This window comes from Schistocerca serialis, chromosome 1 (assembly GCF_023864345.2).
Source record: "Schistocerca serialis cubense isolate TAMUIC-IGC-003099 chromosome 1, iqSchSeri2.2, whole genome shotgun sequence".
NCBI lineage: Eukaryota > Metazoa > Arthropoda > Insecta > Orthoptera > Acrididae > Schistocerca > Schistocerca serialis.
Genome location: NC_064638.1, coordinates 1,126,594,317 through 1,126,615,668, shown reverse-complemented (window position 1 = coordinate 1,126,615,668; position 21,352 = coordinate 1,126,594,317). Strand labels below are relative to the sequence as shown.

At 45.2% G+C, this 21,352-nt stretch overlaps 1 protein-coding gene and 1 non-coding gene across 2 annotated transcripts in view; both read right to left on the bottom strand.

Moving 5' to 3' along the window:
• LOC126416960 (rap guanine nucleotide exchange factor 2-like) overlaps positions 1 to 20,081 on the bottom strand; it is a 318,137-nt gene extending 298,056 nt beyond the window's left edge. Inside the window, exon 1 of the mRNA XM_050084850.1 lies at positions 20,009 to 20,081. Coding sequence (XP_049940807.1) covers positions 20,009 to 20,017 — 9 coding nt within the window. The 5' untranslated portion in view covers positions 20,018 to 20,081. The remainder of the gene's footprint in view (positions 1 to 20,008) is intronic.
• LOC126424595 (U6 spliceosomal RNA) lies at positions 11,755 to 11,862 on the bottom strand. The gene has a single exon (XR_007576197.1). It is a non-coding gene; the product is annotated as a U6 spliceosomal RNA (small nuclear RNA).
• Positions 20,082 to 21,352: the final 1,271 nt, after the last annotated feature.

The window sequence follows — 21,352 nt, the reverse complement described above, 5'->3', positions numbered from 1 at the left end:
AGACTTTTTGATAGGCAACTCCTCCTACTCTATAGACGAATGTCTTAACAGAGACTGTTAGGCCAGCTTAAGTAAAAATGTCTGTTAGATTTCAGTTTTGACAGCACTTGGTCACAACAGTCAAGATTAGGTATTTTGTGTGTGATAAATTTATTAATACTGCATAACAATGTTTCATTCCGGCGCCGTATTAATTCTGTAAACATTAGTTGCTCCAGTTTACACTATTGTATTTACCTATTTTGACAATCTCCTGACAAATGATCTGGGTAGTAAGCATTATATTCATATGTTTTATGTTTTTTATGTTATACTTTCTGACACGTTCTACACCCACGAGAATCATCTCATTTTTGGGTCTATGGAACGAAAAGTGATTCTCATCTAATCTAACCTGGGAGCAGTATTATGCTGCGTTTGCTTGGGACTGTGGTAGTAATCGAAGACAGCTTCGAACCACTTGCATCCAAAGTGGTTCAAATGCCCGGAACAACTCGCCTATCGACTTGATGAGTGATCGGTGTTCACACTGAATAATTGTAAGAAAAACTGTCTCTCTTTCAATTGGTGTATTATTTATAATTGTAAAGTGGATGTAGTATGTGCTACAATGCCTTAAAGCCTGTAATTCATTTTGAAACACCCTGAATTGTCTACCTTCTAAGTTGCAGAGTCAATGTTGTTCCTCGTGTATCTACATCTGTGCGAAACCCAAACCGATCGTCCCCAATGTCGGCTTCTAGCACCCTTTCCATTCTTCTGTAAATAGTTTTCGCAACCATGACTCTTTAAATTAATAGTTGAGTAATATTCACATCCGTCAGCACCTGTTCTCTCTGGAACTGTACGTATTACATTTTATTTGTGGTCTAGTGGCATTTCACCTGTGTCTTCAATACCAGGTGGAAGTAATCTGTCATAGTGAGCTTTACTAAGAATTTCAATAATTACGATAATTTGTCGTCTACCCCAGGCGACTCGTTTCTTCTTTGGTTTTTAAGTGCACTCGTAAATTCTCTTCGCAGGGTCATGTCTCGCGTTTCATCTTCGCGTGTTTCCTCTCTCTTTGTGTAATACATTCATCAACATATCACTCTATACAGTAGCACACATGTAAATATACAACGTACGCACACAGTATACATTCACAACATTTTGCCTTTTGTGTGGAATGAGGCACATTGTCCTACAAGTAAATTAAAGTAGTACTCGTATTCCCCCAGTTTCGATCTTCCTTGATTGCCAGTTAGACACTGGAACTGGTGAGGCCCTTCTATCTGATAACCCGCTGTCGGCCACTATCTTCCAGGTTGGTAAATGAATAAAAATAGCCGCGACCCTATAATGAGCTGGATCTACAACTGACCTCTATGCTCCTACTAGTGAAAAATAAACCCCCCTGCAATCCTGTCTTATACGCTTATCGACTTTGGTATGTAGTAGAAGGTACCACCAGTGAAATTCGTAAGGAGTGGTAATTGCTTTGTACTTCTTGAACACGTCTCCGCGACCATTGTAACACGAATTACTAGAGGGCTTCAGAAAGTAAGTTGTACGTTATTACGGCATGCCAAGTAACGTTTATTGAATGTCGCTCTACTGAGTGAGTTAGCTGCCCCTACCACTGTCGTTTTATGCAAACCGCAATGTTATCTGGGCTTCAAAAACCACGGTCGAGATTTTCATTTCATCTCACTCGCTATGCGCAAACTGTAAGTTCCACAGAAAAAAAAAATCAACAAGACCTTTTTTCACGAAGTTAAATGTATGTACGTTTTCACTAGGCGCCCTCGTTTTCGAGTTATTCACGAAAAACATAAAAAAGTTACCTTCCGACGCATCCCAACTCTCAGACCCTACCGGTCAATACTTCTAGAATGTTGTTAATGGCTCTCCTTTCTATCACTCTACAGAAATTTGCAACTGCACGAATTATTTTCTACATTCGATCTTTTTTAGTTCTCATTGACTGGCATCATTACGCCACCGGCTTGGTCGAGCTTTTACACAAATTGTAAAAGTGACGTTTGTGTAAATTTTATCCCACAATTTTGTAAATTTCAATAGTATAAAAATAAAGAATTACACCGTTGTATTCATCAGGCCTTCTGACTACGAAGCAACAGTGTTTGTAAGAGTGAAGCTTGGATGCAATTGTCAACGTAATAAGTTTTAACGTGGTGTTTACAAAAGTCGTTTCTCGTTCATTACTCTCACAGGCACGTTTAAACTCATAATGTTAACGAAGTAGGCGACTACACTGGTGGCGTAATAGCCCAATCAATAGAGGACAAAAAAAAAGGTCGAATATCGGGTACAGTTCCTGTCGTCGGAAATTTTTGCACAGTGGTAGGAGGGAGTACCACGAACAACATACTAGAAATCCTGACCGGCGAGGAATGAGTGTGGGAGTGCGGGGTGCGTTTGAAGGTCACTTCCGTACTTTTTCCTGAATTACTCTAAAACCGTGTGGGAGAAATATTTTGCGCGTAACGAGCGAGAGGATATGAAAATCTCTGTCGTAATTTATGCAAACCAGCTATAACATAGTGGGCTGCAAAAAACGATAGCATTAGGGGCAGCTGATACCATGTACATGTCACCTTGCCGCAATGGTAACACCGGTTCCCGTCAGATCACCGAAGTTAAGCACTGCCGGGCTGGGCTAGCACTTGGATGGGTGACCGTTCGGGTTACCGGACGCCGTTGGCAAGTGGGATGCACTCAGAATTTATGAGGTAAACTGAAAAGCTACTTGACTGAGAAGTGGCGGCTCCGAATACGAAAACTGATAACGAACGGGAGAGCGGCGTACTGAGCATCCAGTGACGCCTATGGGCTGAGAATGACACGGCGGTCGATCAGTACCGTTGGGCCTTCCGAGGGCTGTTCGGACAGAGTTTAGTTTCGTTTAGTTTAGTCAGTCACCGAGTCTGTGTATACTACAGCTGGAACGTTCAATCAAATGTTCAGAACGTCGGCGATAGACATCGGTTCCTTGGCCACAAAGTCATTTGAGAACCGCTGTGTGAACATCCTCATCCTTCTGAATTATCTCCCTCCACCTCCCCACCCCGCGGATGTTCTTTCAGCAAGCTAAAAAGTGGGAAATAAGATGGTACAATCTCTGGTACTCCCGATCGGTAACGCCCACGACTGTGAAGCCTTAGTCAAATTGTTGGTACCATTTCATTACGGTTGGACGCGACACTGCATTAGGTCCTCGAAAGGTCATAGTTTCACGGTGGATTGTGTGTGCAATTTAGACGTTATGCCTACAAGAAACGTACCGCCCCGCGTACATCGGCTTTGGAGTACATTTTCCAGTCGCTGCGTCATTTCACTAGCATTGTGTGATGCACATGTTATCCGTTCCGCAACAGAACTGTATCTTCAGGATACCGGGAACACGAACTTTCGTCTGACAATGCATCACTCTCGCTGAGTTATTACACTACTGGCCATTAAAACTGCTACACCACGAAGATGACGTGCTACAGACGCGAAATTTAACGGACAGGAAGAAGATGCTATGATATGCAAATGATTAGCTTTTCAGAGCATTCACGCAAGGTTGGCGACACATACAACGTGCTGACACGAAGAAAGTTTCCAACCGATTTCTCATACACAAACAGCAATTGACCTGCGTTGTCTGGTGAAACGTTGTTGTGATGCCTCGTGTAAGGAGGAGAAATGCGTACCATCACGCTTCCGACTTTGATAAAGGTCGGATTGTAGCCTATCGCGATTGCGGTTCATCGTATCGCGACATTGCTCCTCGCGTTGGTCGAGATCCAGTGACTGTTGGCAGAATATGGAATCGGTGGGTTCAGGAGGGTAATACGGAACGCCGTGATGGATCCCAACGGCCTCGTATCACTAGCAGCCGATATGACAGTCATCTAATCCGCATGGCTGTAACGGATCGTGCAGCCACGTCCCTATCCCTGAGACAACAACCATCTGCACGAACAGTTCGACGACGTTTGCAGCAGCATGGACTATCAGCTCAGAGACCATGGCTGCGGTTACCCTTGACGCTGCATCACAGACAGGAGCGCCTGCGATGGTGTACTCAACGACGAACCTGGGTGCACGAATGGCAAATCGTCATTTTTTCAGATGAATCCAGGTTCTGTTTACAGCATCATGATGGTCACATCAGTGTTTGGCGACATTGCGGTGAACGCACATTGGAAGCGTGCATTCGTCATCGCCACACTGTCGTATCACCCGGCGTGATGGTACGGGGTGCCACTGATTACACGTCTCGTTCACCTCCTGTTCGCATTGACGGCACTTTGAACAGTGGACGTTATATTTCAGATGTGTTACGACCCGTGGCTCTACCCTTCATTCGATCCCTGCAAAACCCTACATTTCAGCAGGATAATTCACGACCGCATGTTGCAGGTCCTGTACGGGCCTTTCTGGATACAGAAAATGTTCCACTGCTGCCCTGGCCAGCACATTCTCCAGATCTCTCACCAATTGAAAACGTCGGGTCAACGGTGGCCGAGCAACTGGCTCGTCACAATACGCCAGTCACTACTCTTGATGAACTGTGATATCGTGTTTAAGCTGCATGGGCAGCTGTACCTGTACCTGTACACGCCATCCACGCTCTGTTTGACTGAATGCCCAGGCGTATCAAGGCCGTTATTACGGCCGGAGGTGGTTGTTCTGGGTACTGATTTCTCAGGATCTATGCACCCAAGTTGCGCGAAAATGTAATCACATGTCAGTTGTAGTATAATATATTTGTCCATTGAATACCCGTTAATCATCTGCATTTCTTCTTGGTGTAGCAATTTTGATGGCCAGTAGTGTATCTTAGCACGGAACGACACGTGTGACTTACTTCCTAAAGCCTCTAGGTAACACCAGTTTTGATCAGTGCGCTCGCATACCTCCACGCCTCGCAGCGCGTGCTGTGCCCGGTACCCGGCCGTTTAACTCGTCCAGCTGGCGTGCTGTGGTGAGCGGATCCCGGACGCGCTGGGCGTGAGGCGGCGTGGGCCCCGCCGCGGCCCACAGCGCGCCGCCCACACACACACACACACACACACACACACACACACACACACACACACACACACAGCCCGGGGGTCGGCGGGTCACAGACGCGCCGCACGCCAACACTAAATCCTGAGCCTATCGCTCGCCGCTCCACTCACTGCGCCACGCTCGAGACCGACATTCGTCTGCAGCAACGTGACCATGAAGGGAGGAAGGAAGGAAGGAAGGAGGATTAGGATTTAATGTACCGTCCACGACGAGGTCATTAGAGACAGAGAACAAGCTTGGACTGCGTCACCTCGCTCAGTTACACGACAACGAGTAACATGTTATGTACGTAAGCGACACAGTTCTTAACAACGGTAAGTTATGCTGAGTGCGTAACACTTCTTAGGTGAAACAGTCGCCGGACAGATGTACATAATTTCAAGGCATATATCGCTGACGTCAGTCTGTCGTATAATTATTGACCATGTTGCATCCTCACGTACTATAACACTTCTACAGAAACCAATATGGAACCTTGCGAAACCCGGATCGGTCTGTTTGTCCATGAGATTCAACGCGGCGTACACAAAGTCGCTCACGGTGATGCCGTGTTCTTAGGATACATTTTATGCAGAGCAGTACTGTCGTTTTAGTGACCAAAATAAGAAACGTAGTAGGAAAAGCAGATGCCACGCTGAGAATCATTGGTAGAACCGTAAGGAAATGTAATTCATTCACGAAAAGAAGTGCCTTACAAAACACTCGTTCGACTGATGTTTGAATACTTGAGTCTGGGACCCTTAGCAAGTTAATAGTAGAGCTCTGCTATACCTCGTGTTCGTATCTTCTGCCTACGACAAGAATCTTTCCACCTGTGACTGTAAATGTGCGCCGCGCAGGATTAGCCGAGCGGTCTAAAGCGCTGCAGCCATGGACTGCGAGGCTGGTCCCGGCGGAGGTTCGAGTCCTCTCTCGGGCATGGGTGTGTGTGTTTGTCCTTAGGATAATTTAGGTTAAGTAGTGTGTAAGCTTAGGGACTGATGACCTTAGCAGTTAAGTCCCATAAGATTTCACACACATTTGAACATTTTGTAAATGTGCGCCTCTGTCACACTGTCATTTCTTCCAGGTAGCTACAGACACATGTTTCGTAGCATTCATTTCTTTATGGTGCTGACATGATATACGTGACAACGGTGCGCTCTATACACACAGGTGCCATCTACACAGCTACGATAGCGTAGGATTTCAAAGGCTGGCATTCGAGTGCTAAGTCACGGTGTATCTGACCAAGGCTTCCAATTTTTGTCGACTTCTGCCTGTTGAGGACGCCAAATAACTTACGGAGTGTCCATCATACAGAACCTGCCAAAAACAGTAAGATTTCGAGTCTGCGTTACTTTAAAGAAACGAAAGTTTATGGAATTTGTAATTTATTTACTGCAATGACATTTAATTTTTTGAGTGCAATATATTTAATCAGTATAGTTGGTTTAAGCAGTATTATTCAATAATACAACATTTTATTAAATCTACTTGCAAAATTATGGAAATTTGTGTAGAAAAAAATTTCGGGATGGTAATTTTACAAAAAGTGGAACTCAGGAAAAAGGGGGGGGGGGGGGGGAGGGAGGGAAGAGACGAATGCGCAGCTTTGGCAGAGAGATATGATCCCCTTGGTACGGTTCTGCATGTGGGCTAAAGATGTTCAAGATAATCTTATTGGACCTAATTTGTTGCAAACCTATGCTACATGGCGTTCATCCGAGATGTGCGATCGTAGTTGCTGAAGACGAGGTACTGGCGGAAGTAAAATTGTGGGGACGGGTCGTGAGTCGTGCTTGGGTAGCTCAGTTAGTAGAGCACTTGCCCGCGAAAGGCAATGGTCCCCAGTTTGAATCTCGGTCCGGTACACAGTTTTAATCTGACAGGAAGTTTCATTGCGTTTATTGCTTGTGCGAACATCCGATTGCAGCACGATGTTGCAACACCCTTCCACGATATTAGTGTCCTGAACAACAATTCCCTGGTCATTGTACATTCCTAATATGGTCATGCTGGTCGCAATCTGCAATCTATGGTAACTGAAGAAAACTTCACAAGCCAAGATCGCTACAAAAGCATTTTATTTGATGACCACTTTCGACAGAGCTGTGCTATCATCATCGCATCTTATGCCTTTGAATTTTTACAGCATATTATGCATGAGTGTTACAAGTCACTTCAAATTGCATACGTGCACACCACCGCCATGGCGATCGCCAAGCATAGGCATGTCAAACGTAAACGTAATATGCACAAGCATAAACAGAACTCTGTTGCAATATAATAATTCAATCAACCGCCACACTGCCACCTGGTGGATGTACATGGAGGTCGTTGGGCTTACGCCATTTCTGTCAGCTGCCAACTGGTGATGTACATTCCCACCTGCAAGTAACGCAGTACAGTTATGTTGATATGCATACACATTTGACATGCCTACGTGTAGTGATCTTCGTGGTAGTGGGATGCACGAATGCAGTCTAAGTGCCTTTGAACACTGATGGACGATATATTGAAAAAATTCAAAAACATAAGATGTGATGACCTGTCGAAACCGATCGCCAAAAAAGCATTTTATTTGGTGATCGGTTTCGACAGGTCATCACATCTTATGTTTTTGAATTTTTTCAATATATCGTCCATCAGTGTTCAAAGGCGCTTAGACTGCATTCGTGCATCCCACTACCACGAAGATCACTACACGTAGGCATGTCAAATGTGTATGCATATCACCAAATAAAATGCTTTTTTGGCGATCTTGTCTTGTGAAGTTCTCTCTTGTCTTGTAAAGTTGTCTTTAGTTACCAATAACATGATCATTAGTTCGACTAGGTATGTCTTTTTCCACGGCAAGCGCAATCACCGAATCTCACTCCTGTGATATTTTTTCTGTGCTATGACCGTAGCTTGTTGCTATAAGGCTTACGTTGTTTAGTTCGAAAAAAAAAAAAGAGACACGCTTGAGGACAACCTATATTGTGGAATTAACATAATTTGGATGTCTCGTGGCACGGAAGACTTCAGGTATGTTGGTCACGGCTACTATGTTTAGTGGGGATAAGCTTCCGCGTACAACAACCAGTGCCCTTACGAGAGCTCCCATAAATGTCGAACTATGGTCATTAATGGATGGAAACTGTGTTACGTACTGCATCATAAATGCAATGACAGAGGTGCGCTAAGGAATCCACTACATGAACAGCAATAACATCGACCCACTAGAGGCCATTAACTCGGCCTTCCGTGCCTACGTACATTTTATGGAGCAGTTTTGTCTCGCTATAGGCGAACACTGCTGGTCAGTTAGCATCCACGCAGTCGGCCAGTGTTGAAAGACAATTTTACAACGTGTCGACATCGCTGTTGAGAGTAGATCCGGCTTGTATTTTCAAAGTCGACGTTGCAGATGAAAGTCCGCTTACAGTTAAAAGTGTTAAAACGTGAAACCGAGATCAGGGGCAGTGGGAGTATCACCCTACCACACACTGTTCATTACCTCTGAAGTTTTTTCCACCTTTCACTCCCCTTCCCATCATCCTTCATCCCCACCTCTTCTTCTTCCCTCTGAAGTCCGGTATCTGAAGAAGGCTGCAGTTTTCAGCTTGAAGAAAGGTGCTTATTTCACACATACTCTGCACAGCAGGTGGATAACAGTCTTTTTTAACTTCACATGCGAACTCTTAGGGCGTACAAAGGGCAGATGATAATGTTTTACATACCAAAGTATGGCCTCAGACTAATGTTTTCACTCCTAGAGGGAGCGGAAGACCGACAGAAATTTCATGTGCCTGTGATACCATAACACCCGATTTGCTAATAAAACATAAAAATGTTTATAGCTTTATGCCGCCTGGGTGGTTGTAAAAGCAAACACCTATAGTAGCGTTGTCTCATTTTTCTCTTGCGTTCGTCAATGTACACTACTGGCCATTAAAATTGCTACACCAAGAAGAAATGCAGATGATAAACGAGTCTTCATTGGACAAATATACAAGGGCAGTTCAATAAGTAATGCAACACATTTTTTTTCTGAAACATGGGTTGTTTTATTCAGCATTGAAATACACCAGGATATTCCCCAATCTTTTAGCTACACAACACTATTTTTCAACGTAATCTCCATTCCATGCTACGGCCTTACGCCACCTTGAAATGAGGGCCTGTATGCCTGCACGGTACCATTCCACTGGTCGATGTCGGAGCCAACGTCGTACTGCATCAATAACTTCTTCATCATCCGCGTAGTGCCTCCCACGGATTGCGTCCTTCATTGGGCCAAACATATGGAAATCCGACGGTGCGAGATCGGGGCTGTAGGGTGCATGAGGAAGAACAGTCCACTGAAGTTTTGTGAGCTCCTCTCGGGTGCGAAGACTTGTGTGAGGTCTTGCGTTGTCATGAAGAAGGAGAAGTTCGTTCAGATTTTTGTGCCTACGAACACGCTGAAGTCGTTTCTTCAATTTCTGAAGAGTAGCACAATACACTTCAGAGTTGATCGTTTGACCATGGGGAAGGACATCGAACAGAATAACCCCTTCAGCGTCCCAGAAGACTGTAAACATGACTTTACCGGCTGAGGGTATGGCTTTAAACTTTTCCTTGGTAGAAGAGTGGGTGTGGCGCCACTCCATTGATTGCCGTTTTGTTTCAGGTTCGAAGTGATGAACCCATGTTTCATCGCCTGTAACAATCTTTGACAAGAAATTGTCACCCTCAGCCACATGACGAGCAAGCAATTCCGCACAGATGGTTCTCCTTTGCTCTTTATGGTGTTCGGTTAGACAACGAGGGACCCAGCGGGAACAAACCTTTGAATATCCCAACTGGTGAACAATTGTGACAGCACTACCAACAGAGATGTCAAGTTGAGCACTGAGTTCTTTGATGGTGATCCGTCGATCATCTCGAACGAGTGTGCTCGCACGCTGCGCCATTGCAGGAGTCACAGCTGTGCACGGCCGGCCCGCACGCGGGAGATCAGACAGTCTTGATTGACCTTGCGGCGATGATGACACACGCTTTGCCCAACGACTCACCGTGCTTTTGTCCACTGCCAGATCACCGTAGACATTCTGCAAGCGCCTATGAATATCTGAGATGCCCTGGTTTTCCGCCAAAAGAAACTCCATCACTGCCCGTTGTTTGCAACGCACATCCGTTACAGACGCCATTTTAACAGCTCCGTACAGCGCTGCTACCTGTCGGAAGTCAATGAAACTATACGAGACAAAGCGGGAATGTTTGAAAATATTCCACAAGAAATTTCCGGTTTTTTCAACCAAAATTGGCCAAGAAAAAAAATGTGTTGCATTACTTATTGAACTGCCCTCGTATTATACTAGAACTGACATCTGATTACATTTTCACGCAACTTGGGTGCATAGATCCTGAGAAATCAGTACCCGGAACAACCACCTCTGGCCGTAATAACGGCCTTGATACGCTTGGGCATTGAGTCAAACAGAGCTTGGATGGCGTGTACACCTTCAACACGATACCACAGTAGTGACTGGCGTATTGTGACAAGCCAGTTGCTCGGCCACCATTGACCAGACGTTTTCAATTGGTGAGAGATCTGGACAACGTGCTGGCCAGGAAAGCAGTCGAACATTTTCTGTATCCAGAAAGGCCCATACAGGACCAGAAACATGCGGTCGTCCATTATCCTGCTGGATTGTAGGGTTTCGCCAGGGATCGAATGAAGGGTCGACTCACGGGTCGCAACACATCTCAAATGTAACGTCCACTGTTCAGAGTGCCGTCAATGCGAACAAGAGGTGACCGAGACGTGTAACCATTGGCACTCCATACCATCACGCCGGGTGATACGCCAGTATAAAGATGACGAATACAAGCTTCCAATGTGCGTTCTCCGCGATGTCGCCAAACACGGATGCGACCATCATGATGCTGTAAACAGAACCTGGATTCATCCGAAAAAATGACGTTTTGCCATTCGTGCACCCAGGTTCGTCGTCGAGTGCACCGTCTCAGGCGCTCTTGTCTGTGATGCAGCGTCAAGGGTAACCGTAGCCATGGTCTCCGAGCGGATAGTCCATGCTGCTGCAAACGTCGTCGAACTGTTCGTGCATATGGTTGTTGTCTTGCAAACGTCCCCATCTGTCGACTCAGGGATCGAGACGTGGCTGTACGATCCGTTACAGCCATGCGGATAAGATGCCTGTCATCTCGACTGCTAGTGATACGAGGCTGTTGGGATCCAGCACGGCGTTCCGTATTACCCTCCTGAACCTACCGATTCCATATTGTGCTAACAGTCATTGGATCTCGACCAACGAGAGCAGCAATGTCGCGATACGATAAACCGCAATCGCGATAGGCTACAATCCGACCTGTATCAACGTCGGAAACGTGATGGTATGCATTTCTCCTCCTTACACTAGGCATCACAACAACGTTTCACCAGACAACGCCGGTCAACGGCTGTTTGTGTATGAGAAATCGGTTGGAAACTTTCCTTATGTCAGCACGTTGTAGGTGTCGGCACCAGTGCCAACCTTGTGTGAATGCTCTGAGAAGCTAATCATTTGCATATCACAGCATCTTCTTCCTGTCGGTTAAATTTTGCTTCTGTAGCACGCCATCTTCGTGGTGTAGCAATTTTAATGGCCAGTAGTGTATAAGCAGCGAGTGATTAAAATGCAGAGTGTTAGGGTGTTTCCCGTCAGTAGCAAGGTATGTTTTGTCATTCGCTTCCAGCGATTTTGGTGTCATCTTTGCACAGAGGACATGCTACTCTTCTCTGTATCGTTCCAATTTTAGTGTACGTACCGCCGAAGCGAGTACGTGCAAGCAAGAAGAGAGAATGCCGCCGAGGTTCAACGTCAATTTCGTTGCGTGCGTCGGGGTGGAGTTAAGAGTGATGGTATTATGAGGGAGTGGTTCAGAAAATTCAAGCCTCATCCCACAAATGTGCACAATGAAAGTGGTCGAGGAAGACAGTCAGATGTGACTGTTGAACTCGTGTAATGTGATGACAAAATTGTGCGTGTGAGACGTCGGCTCACAATTTCCGGACTTTCTGGAGACGTGCCTCAGGTTTTAAGAGCAACCGTCTTTAACACTGTCACGGATAACGTTAGGTTACCGTAAATTTTGTGCACGGTGGATACTAAAATGTCTATCCGATGTTCAAAAAACTGAAAGAAGGGTTTCGGCGATGATATTCCTTCAGCACAAGCACGTGAGGAGGAGGAATTTCTGAACAATATCGCGACTGGGAACGGTACATGGGTACAGTACGTGAACCCCGCAGTTCAGGAACAGTTCAAACAGTGGGTGCACACCCATTCTCCCAATAAGCCGGGAAGTTCAAACATACGCTGTGAAACATAAGAATGATGATTACAGTTTCCTGGGATCCGTCGGTATTTTGACAACAGATTTCATGAGAGAAATGTGTGAGAATACTATGACATTGCAGGTTTATTTTTAGACTCTTACGTAGCTCCGACAGCGAAGCGAGGTCATTACCAACGCATACGTGATTTATCATGAAAATGCGCGATTCCATACTGCTAATCGGACGAAAGAAAAACTCAGACTTTTCGGCTGGGAGAGTTTTCAACATCCTCCCTATGGTACAGACTTGGCACCAAGCGACTTTTCTCTCTTCCCCAAGCTGAAGCCGTGGCTGAATACCCAGCACTTCATCACCAATGGTGAGCTCAATCGTGCTGCCAACAAATGGCTGCAGCACCAGCCAGTACCATTCTTTGATGAAGGGATGAAGAAAGTTAAGCACAGATTGTAGATTATATAAAAACATTTCACCTAATGTTTTCTTTCTTTTCGTAGCCAATTGGAGGTTAATTTATGAATAGCCCTCGTATCCTACGCCTGTAGTAAATTAATGTCGCAAAAATGACCAGTGCTCAGCTACATATACGAAAAGTGCAGAATTTATACATTACATTACACATTTGGTTTGTGTTCCAGCGCCAGAGGGTTTGCACGCCGTGCAACTGTGTTACCGTGAAGAACTTGCCTCATTCGTAACGAAATCAAAAATAGCTATTTTTGCATGATCACAATTTTTTGTTATACCAAGACAGACTCTTAAGCGTAACACCCAGCTTCTTCATTTAGATAAGAACATTTTTGTTACGTAATTGGTTTCGGATTGACTTCATACTTTGCATCTCCGTTCCATAACGACAAATATTTTTAAAATAGTAATGGCTACTTGAAAGCCACCACTTCATGCCATTGTGTATGACCGCGTCACGTGCCCGCAACGATCAAATGGCTCTGAGCACTATGGGACTTAACATCTGAGGTCATCAGTCCCCTAGACTCAGAACTACTTAAACCTAACTAACCTAAAGACATCACACACATCCATGCCCGAGGCAGGATTCGAACCTGCGACCGTAGCAGCAGCGCGGTTCCGGACTGAAGCGCCTAGAACCGCTCGGCCACAGCGGCCGGCTCTCAGCTCAGCCGTGTTCCTCCTCTCACTACACTCCGGTACTGCAGAGCAGCCGAGATTCAAGTGTCACCAACCTTTTTCGATCCCGCCCCCTCCCCGACTACCGAACAGACTAGCAAGTGAGTGAGTTAACATGCCTTGTTATTCAGTTCTGAGCTATGTTTTAATGTTCAGGTCTCCAGTTCACAGGACGTCAGTTTAAAATCATTTGCATGATTGGTACCGAACAGACGTACAGACAGACAAGAAAGCGACCTATTAAGAACGTCGTAAAATTGTCACTGTGGAACAAGTAATTTGAGCAGCTGTTAGCATCCTTTCGATCAAAAAGTATAATCAATAGCAAGTTCAAAGAAAACTGCTACCTGAAAATGAGGGAGTGTGGTGTGTAATAATACTGAACAAACCTACGCAGAAAATTGCATCTGTTATTTAACGAGAAACTTTTTAAGAGCTTTTTTAATCACAATAGCAATGGTGCAGATATGCAGTGTTGATGTGGTGCGAGGGCTGTTGAGGGGATGAAATGGAGGTGGAGGGATACGGCGATGTCACATTCCCTGCAACGGCAATCACTGCAGCCTCTCGAAAAAGCCCAGTGGTGTCGTACACTGGCTGCTGACACACACCTCAAGCTGCGCCGTGTCGCCCACCAGAGTTAAGTCCGAAGTATGCAGAGCGTGGGTTCGGCAGGCTCTTACATGGGGCCATTACTGGTGAGTGCTCCCATCCCTGCCTTGTGTGTTTACAAGGTACAGCAAATGTAGCTCTGAAAATGGGCTGCCTTGACTCACTACGAGAACGGGAGATGACGGAAGAGATCCTGCCTGAACGAGTGGCCGTGCGGTTCTAGGCGCTAAAGTCTGAAACCGAGCTACCGCTACGGTCGCAGGTTCGAATCCTGCCTCGGGCATGGGTGTGTGTGATGTCCTTAGGTTAGTTAGGTTTAAGTAGTTCTAAGTTCTAGGCGACTGATGACCTCAGAAGTTAAGTCCCATAGTGCTCAGAGCCATTTGAACCATTTGAACCTGCCTGAACGAACACTTCACTTCAAGGCGTATGATGTTTTAGACGAGGTTTCAGCTCTATTTAGTCGGAGAAAGGAGTGTCGATCACAAAACAAGTCAGATTTTTTGTACGAAAGAGAAACCGGAGGACGGTTATGGCTTAGGGATTTTCCCTAAACCGATATTTACAAATTACGAAATACCTAAATCTGAAATACCGCAAGGGGATTTGAACTGTCGTATACGAGTCCAGTGTCTTACTGCTGTACCACCTTGCACGGTGGAAAGAGAAATGCACTAAAGCAGTCTTACTCAGGAGAGACCTCACAGTAGTATGAATTAGACAAATCTTTCGACAGCTCTACGTAATACGAGTTGGGAAAATGTACAAAGCATGCCGAAGGGCATTTCCAACCAGTGTTGACGAGACCGTGTCATGTTCCACTTACGTATACACGGTGATCAACATGTCTGTACCCCCAACTGAGAAATACAGATACCTATAACCAGCGCCATTGAACAAATACGTTCATCAGGAGGATTTACATCAGTTAATAAGGCGTGGACGTGTTATCAGTTTTACATTTGGGTAACCTCTGGTATAGTCGGAAGGAAAAGACAGAAAGCTAGTTGAAAGCTCGAAGTTAAAAGTGTGTTCTACTACATAAATGACAGCTATGTACATGTACAACAGTTTAATGGTGACCTATTACTTTTCCAATCATATTCACGCAAGATATCCTCCACCGAATTAAGCGAAGATAGCGTATTAGGATTTAACGACTGCAGGTACAATTAACAAATAACAATGCTGCCAACACAACGGAATGGAATGTTATGTTATGTTATGTTCGCTTGACAAGAGCAACATGCGGTCATGCTACATTGTTTCTGACGCAACGGCGCTGCAGTAGTACAACATCCAAAGCACAGTGATTACATTATCCACACCTTTACAACGGGATGGTCTGCAGTGTTCCAGTCACATAACTGAAACTCCACATTTACATTTCAGTGACGAAAACATTGGGAAATATGAGTGTCAGGACAGCATGTATTAAAAATAAAAATAAAAAAACACACACACACACACACACACACACACACACACACACACACACACACACACACAGACTGCCAAACAATGACGCACCCACAAGACATGGCTGGATGCCAATTTAACATAGTACACGTATACACATTGCCAGGTATGTTTGATCAGGGTCACAATTCTTTCTGACAGTTAGAACGGCCACAGCAGTGAATGAGCGTTGTTCGTATTTAGTGCTGACACCAGGCGTGGAAAGGTGTACAAGGGGAGTGAATAGCTTCAGACGCTGAGTGATCACTGTGGAGGACACGTAAATGCCACGTACTCGTGTGAGACAGCGTTATGGACACCTGACATAGTTTGAAACGCGGTCCCCATTTAGCCAAGTGACTGAATCGTGCAATATCCACATTTGTGGAGCGTGAAAGTGGTTCAGTGTTGGACTGCGTAGGAACTTGAGAGCAGAAATACTCGTCGTCAAGGTTCCTATCGATCAAGTGTGACCATCACCAGGGTGGATGACAACCCCGTATTGTGAACGAAGCACATCGTCAGTTCTTCACACCTGCTTCTACCCCCTCCCCCCTCGAGAGCAAGTAATGGATTTCGTGCAACATTCTGTTTCGTCCCGCACCATTGGTCAGAGACCAGGAGCAGCCTCACTATGGAATTACCGTCCCATGCATAAGCTGCCATTAACACCACAGCACAAAAGGCAGCGTTTGGAGCCGTGCCATCACTGGGAGGCATGGACTGATGATCAATATCTTCGAAAGCGTTCAGCGTTGAATCATGGGTTCTACACAACCTGGAACGGCCATCATCTGCAAGTATGGCCGCGACATGGGGACAGGTTCCATTCTTCCAACGTTACGGAGAGGCACACCAGCGTTAGTCGGGGCATCAGGTTTTGCACAAACATCAGGTATGACTTCAGAGGACAGTTGGTAGTGATTGAGGGAACGGTACTCCGCAAACATCCTGTGTTACTTCTCATGGAACTCGTTGTACTATTTTTCAGCAGGAAATGCTCGTCCACACAAGGCAGTGTTTGCCGGCCGGTGTGGCCGAGCGGCTCTAGGCGCTTCAGTCTGGAACCGTGCGACCGCTACAGTCACAGGTTCGAATCCTTCCTCGGGCATGGATGTGTGTGATGACCTTAGGTTACCAGAATGAGAGTTTCACTCTGCAGCGGAGTGTGCGCTGATATGAAACTTCCTGGCAGATTAAAACTGTGTGCCCGACCGAGACTCGAACTCGGGACCTTTGCCTTTCGCGGGAAAGTGCTCTACCATCTGAGCTACCGAAGCACGACTCACGCCCGGTCCTCACAGCTTTGGAAGGTAGGAGACGAGATACTGGCAGAAGTAAAGCTGTGAAGACCGGGCGTGAGTCGTGCTTCGGTAGCTCAGATGGTAGAGCACTTGCCTGCGAAAGGCAAAGGTCCCGAGTTCGAGTCTCGGTCGGGCACACAGTTTTAATCTGCCAGAAAGTTTCTGCCAGGAAGTTTCTGCCAGGAAGTTTCTGCCAGGAAGTTTCTGCCAGGAAGTTTCTGCCAGGAAGTTTCTGCCAGGAAGTTTCTGCCAGGAAGTTTCTGCCAGGAAGTTTCTGCCAGGAAGTTTCTGCCAGGAAGTTTCTGCCAGGAAGTTTCTGCCAGGAAGTTTCTGCCAGGAAGTTTCTGCCAGGAAGTTTCTGCCAGGAAGTTTCTGCCAGGAAGTTAGGTTTAAGTAGTTCTAAGTTCTAGGCACTGATGACTTTAGATGTTAAGTCCCATAGCGCTCAGAGCCATTTGAACGAAGTGTTTGTGTGATGTTGAGCTACTCCCGCGGTTAGCAAAAGTCCTAGATCTGCCCCAATAGAATGCATGTGGGACCAGTTCGAATGTCGACTGTACCCAGTGCCAGTATCCACGATATCAAGGACCAGTTACGCCGGTTGTGGGTCATCTTGTCTCTGGAGAGGATATAATGACTTTCTGATACCCCTTCCAACTGAGTGCAAGCATCGAGGTCAGAGATGTAGAAACGTCATACTGGCAAGTAGGCTCATACTGCCAATGTCTTTGTAAATTTGACACTATTTTGTAACTACTGAAATAACAACGATTACTCTCTCAAACTGTGGATTCATTTTGTTTACTGCTGAGCTTTTCGGCTTTCACTCTTTTTGTTTGTCAAGTGTATATCGACAACCTCAATAGGTGCTAGGACGGAACCATCCCCGTACTTTAAAGTAAATTACATTCAGTTTCAGCTGTTCAGTTATCTCCTGTAACCAAAAGTATTATCTTTCCGAAAATTTCTATATCTCACTCCTGCACATACGACTACCACAGGGAATGTCCTTGGAGGACTATGAACGTATATATATATATATATATATATATATATATATATATATATATATGTGTGTGTGTGTGTGTGTGTTTTTTGGGATCAGCACGTTCTATCTGTCCGGAGGGTCTGTGCCACCGCGTCTTCAATATGCTAAGCCTGTAATACACAGAGGTGACAAGACATGAGGTACCTCCCAATATCGCATCGGATGTGCTTTTGACTAGCGTTGTGCGGCAACTCGACGTGGCATGGACTTGGAAGTCCCCTGCAGAAATATTGAGCCACGCTGCCTCTACAGCCATCCATTATTGCGAAGGTGTTGGCTGTGCAGGATTTTGTGCACGAACTGATCTCTCGATTATGTCCCATAAATGTTCGTCTGGATTCATGCTGCAGTCTGTTAGCACTGACAACTCCACGGAAGCACTGCTGCGCTGGGTCTGTAACTGAACGCCGTTAGCCACTCCGTTGTGTGTGGTGAGAGGTACAGTCTGTTAAGAGCGTGGTGGGCATTACACACAGATGGTGTAAGATATGGTTTTAATTCTTTCTCAGCCAAATAGACGCAATCTTTGTCCTTCATGAAAGTCCATAAAGCACAGTTTACTTCGAATTCTTGATTGAGTTACCCAAGAAGAAACGTGAGTGCAGCACTTTGTCAAATTCATCCACGTTTTTAAGCAATTTATAGCGTGTTATTCGCTTTTGTACAAATAACTGCGACTTCTACATCTACATGTACATCCATACTCCGCAAGCCACATGACGGTGTGTGGCGGAGGGTACCCTGAGTACCTCTGTCGGTTCTCCCTTCTATTCCAGTCTCGTATTGTTCGTGGAAAGAAAGATTGTCGGTATGCCTCTGTGTGGGCTCTAATCTCTGTGAGTTTATCCTCATGGTCTCTTCGCAAGATATACGTAGGAGGGAGCTTGACTCCTCGGTGAATGTATGTTCTCGAAACTTCAACAAAAGCCCGTACCGAGCTACTGAGCGTCTGTCTTGCAGAGTCTTACACTAGAGCTTATCCATCATCTCCATAACGCTTTCGCGATTACTAAAAGATCCTGTAACGAAGCGCGCTGCTCTCCGTTGGATCTTCTCTCTTCTTTTCTACCCTATCCGGTACGGATCCCACACTGATGAGCAATATTCAAGCAGTGGGCGAACAAGTGTACTGTAACCTACTTCCTTTTGTTTTCGGATTGCATTTCCTTAGAATTCCTCCAATGAATCTCAGTCTGGCATCCGCTTTACCGACTATCAACTTTATATGATCATTCCATTTTAAATCACTCCTAATGCCTACTGCCAGATAATTCACGGAATTAACTGCTTCCATTTGCTGACCTACTTTATTGTAGCTAAATGATAAAGGATCTTTCTTTCTGTGTATTCGCAGCACATTACACTTGTCTACATTGAGATTCAATTACCATTCCCTGCACCATGCGTCAATTCGTTGCAGATCCTCCCGCATTTCAGTACAATTTACCATCGTGACAACCATTTCCCCGTGTATTAGACGCCGCGGCATGACTCTTTTTCAGATCTTTGGGGTGGTTACAGAGAATAACAGCCTCAAAACCCGACGCGTAAGCTACACTCGTCTCTCTTCTTGTGTATCTCAGTCACCAAGTCAAACTAAACTAATTCGTTACGGACACTGCATGAAGGACAGAGGGTAAGGCTATGTCTTTTACCATGTGGATGAAGTGCCGACCACGCTCTTACTTAACAGACTGTACTGCCTGAAATGTATTCTCGGCACTCTCCTAACACTGTGGATTGCGGAATATTGAATTCCCTAACTATTTTCGAAATGGAATGTCCCATGCGTCTAGCTCCTACTACCATCCCGCATTCAAAGTTTATTAATTCCCGTCGTGCGGCCACAATCATGTCGGAAACGTTTTCAGATGTATCAGCTGAGTACAAATAATAGCTCCACCGATGCACTGCCCTTTTATACCTTGCGTGCGAGATACTACCGTCACCTGTATATGTGCATACCGCTATCGCACGACTTTTGTCACCTCAGCGAGTGCTAACAGTTTTGAAAAGCTGTGAAAGCGAAGAGGCGCAGCGGGCCAGGTACTCGCTACTCACCACAATCATCTCGGACGGCTCCAGCACGAAGCACTCGTTCGGTCGGCGAGCGCTGCCTCCCGTCCGTTTGCCGAAGCTGCAACAGTAAACAAAACACCAAAAGTTAGCTTTACGTTTCTACTACCTTCACTAAAAATCGTAATACCTGCATGAATTCCGAAATACTTTGCTACAGATAACAAATGGGCTTGCTCTAAACCTTGAAAAAACACAGCACATCCAATTTTCTGCTGCAAAAAGTACAGTTCCTTCAATAAATATAACACGTCAACAGAAGTGAGTAGACAGGGTAGAGCATACTATGTTTTAAGGTGTACATATAGATGAGAATCTTAATTGGAAAATTCATATTTTGGGTCTTCTAAAGCGACTAGCATCAGCAACTTTTGCAATCAGAATAATTGCCAATTTTGAGGATGTACAAATTAGTAAGATACTTTGCATATTATCACTCTCTAATGTCATACGGAATAATATTTTGGGGTAACTCAACATTTAGACAAAAAGTATTCACTGCTCAAAAGAAAGTGGTTAGAATAACGTGCGGGGTTCATAGGAGCACATCTTGTAGGCATCTTTTTAAAAGATTGGGAATTCTTAAACAGCCTCACAGTACTTTTCCTCATTGATGAAATTTGTTCTCAACGACATGAGCCAGTTTAAAAACAACAGTTACATTCATGATAATACCAGAAAAAAAGGGACACTATCCTTTACTCAATCTATCTTTGGCACAGAAAGGGATAAAATACGCTGCAATAAAAATTTTCGGCTTATTACCAAATGGAATAAAATGTCTGACAGACAGCAGTAATAGATTCAAAAATAAACTGAAATCATATCTTCTTGACAACTCCTTTCATACCACAGATGAATTTTTGAATAGGAATAAATAAATCTATAAATATAGTACAATAAAAAAAACTTGTTTGATATGTGCATTTCGTGTGCACTTGATACGTTCCACATCATAACGGCTACCGTACCACGCGATTGATCAATGGAACACGCAACCAACCAACCAACCAACCAACTAACTAACTAACAGCCTGCCGCAATGAAACGCAACTGTATAGTTAACTGCGTTCACTGACTGAAAACTGAAGGTGTGGTGTCACCGTCAGACACCACACTTGCTAGATGGTAGCCTTTAAATTGGCCGCGGTCCGTTAGTATACGTCGGACCCGCGTGTCGCCGCTATCAGTGATTGCAGACCGAGCGCCGCCACACAGCAGGTCTAGAGAGACTCCTTCGCACTCGCCCAGTTGTACAGCCGATTTTGCTAGCGATGGTTCACTGCCTACATACGCTCTCATTTGCAGAGACGACAGTTTAGCATAGCC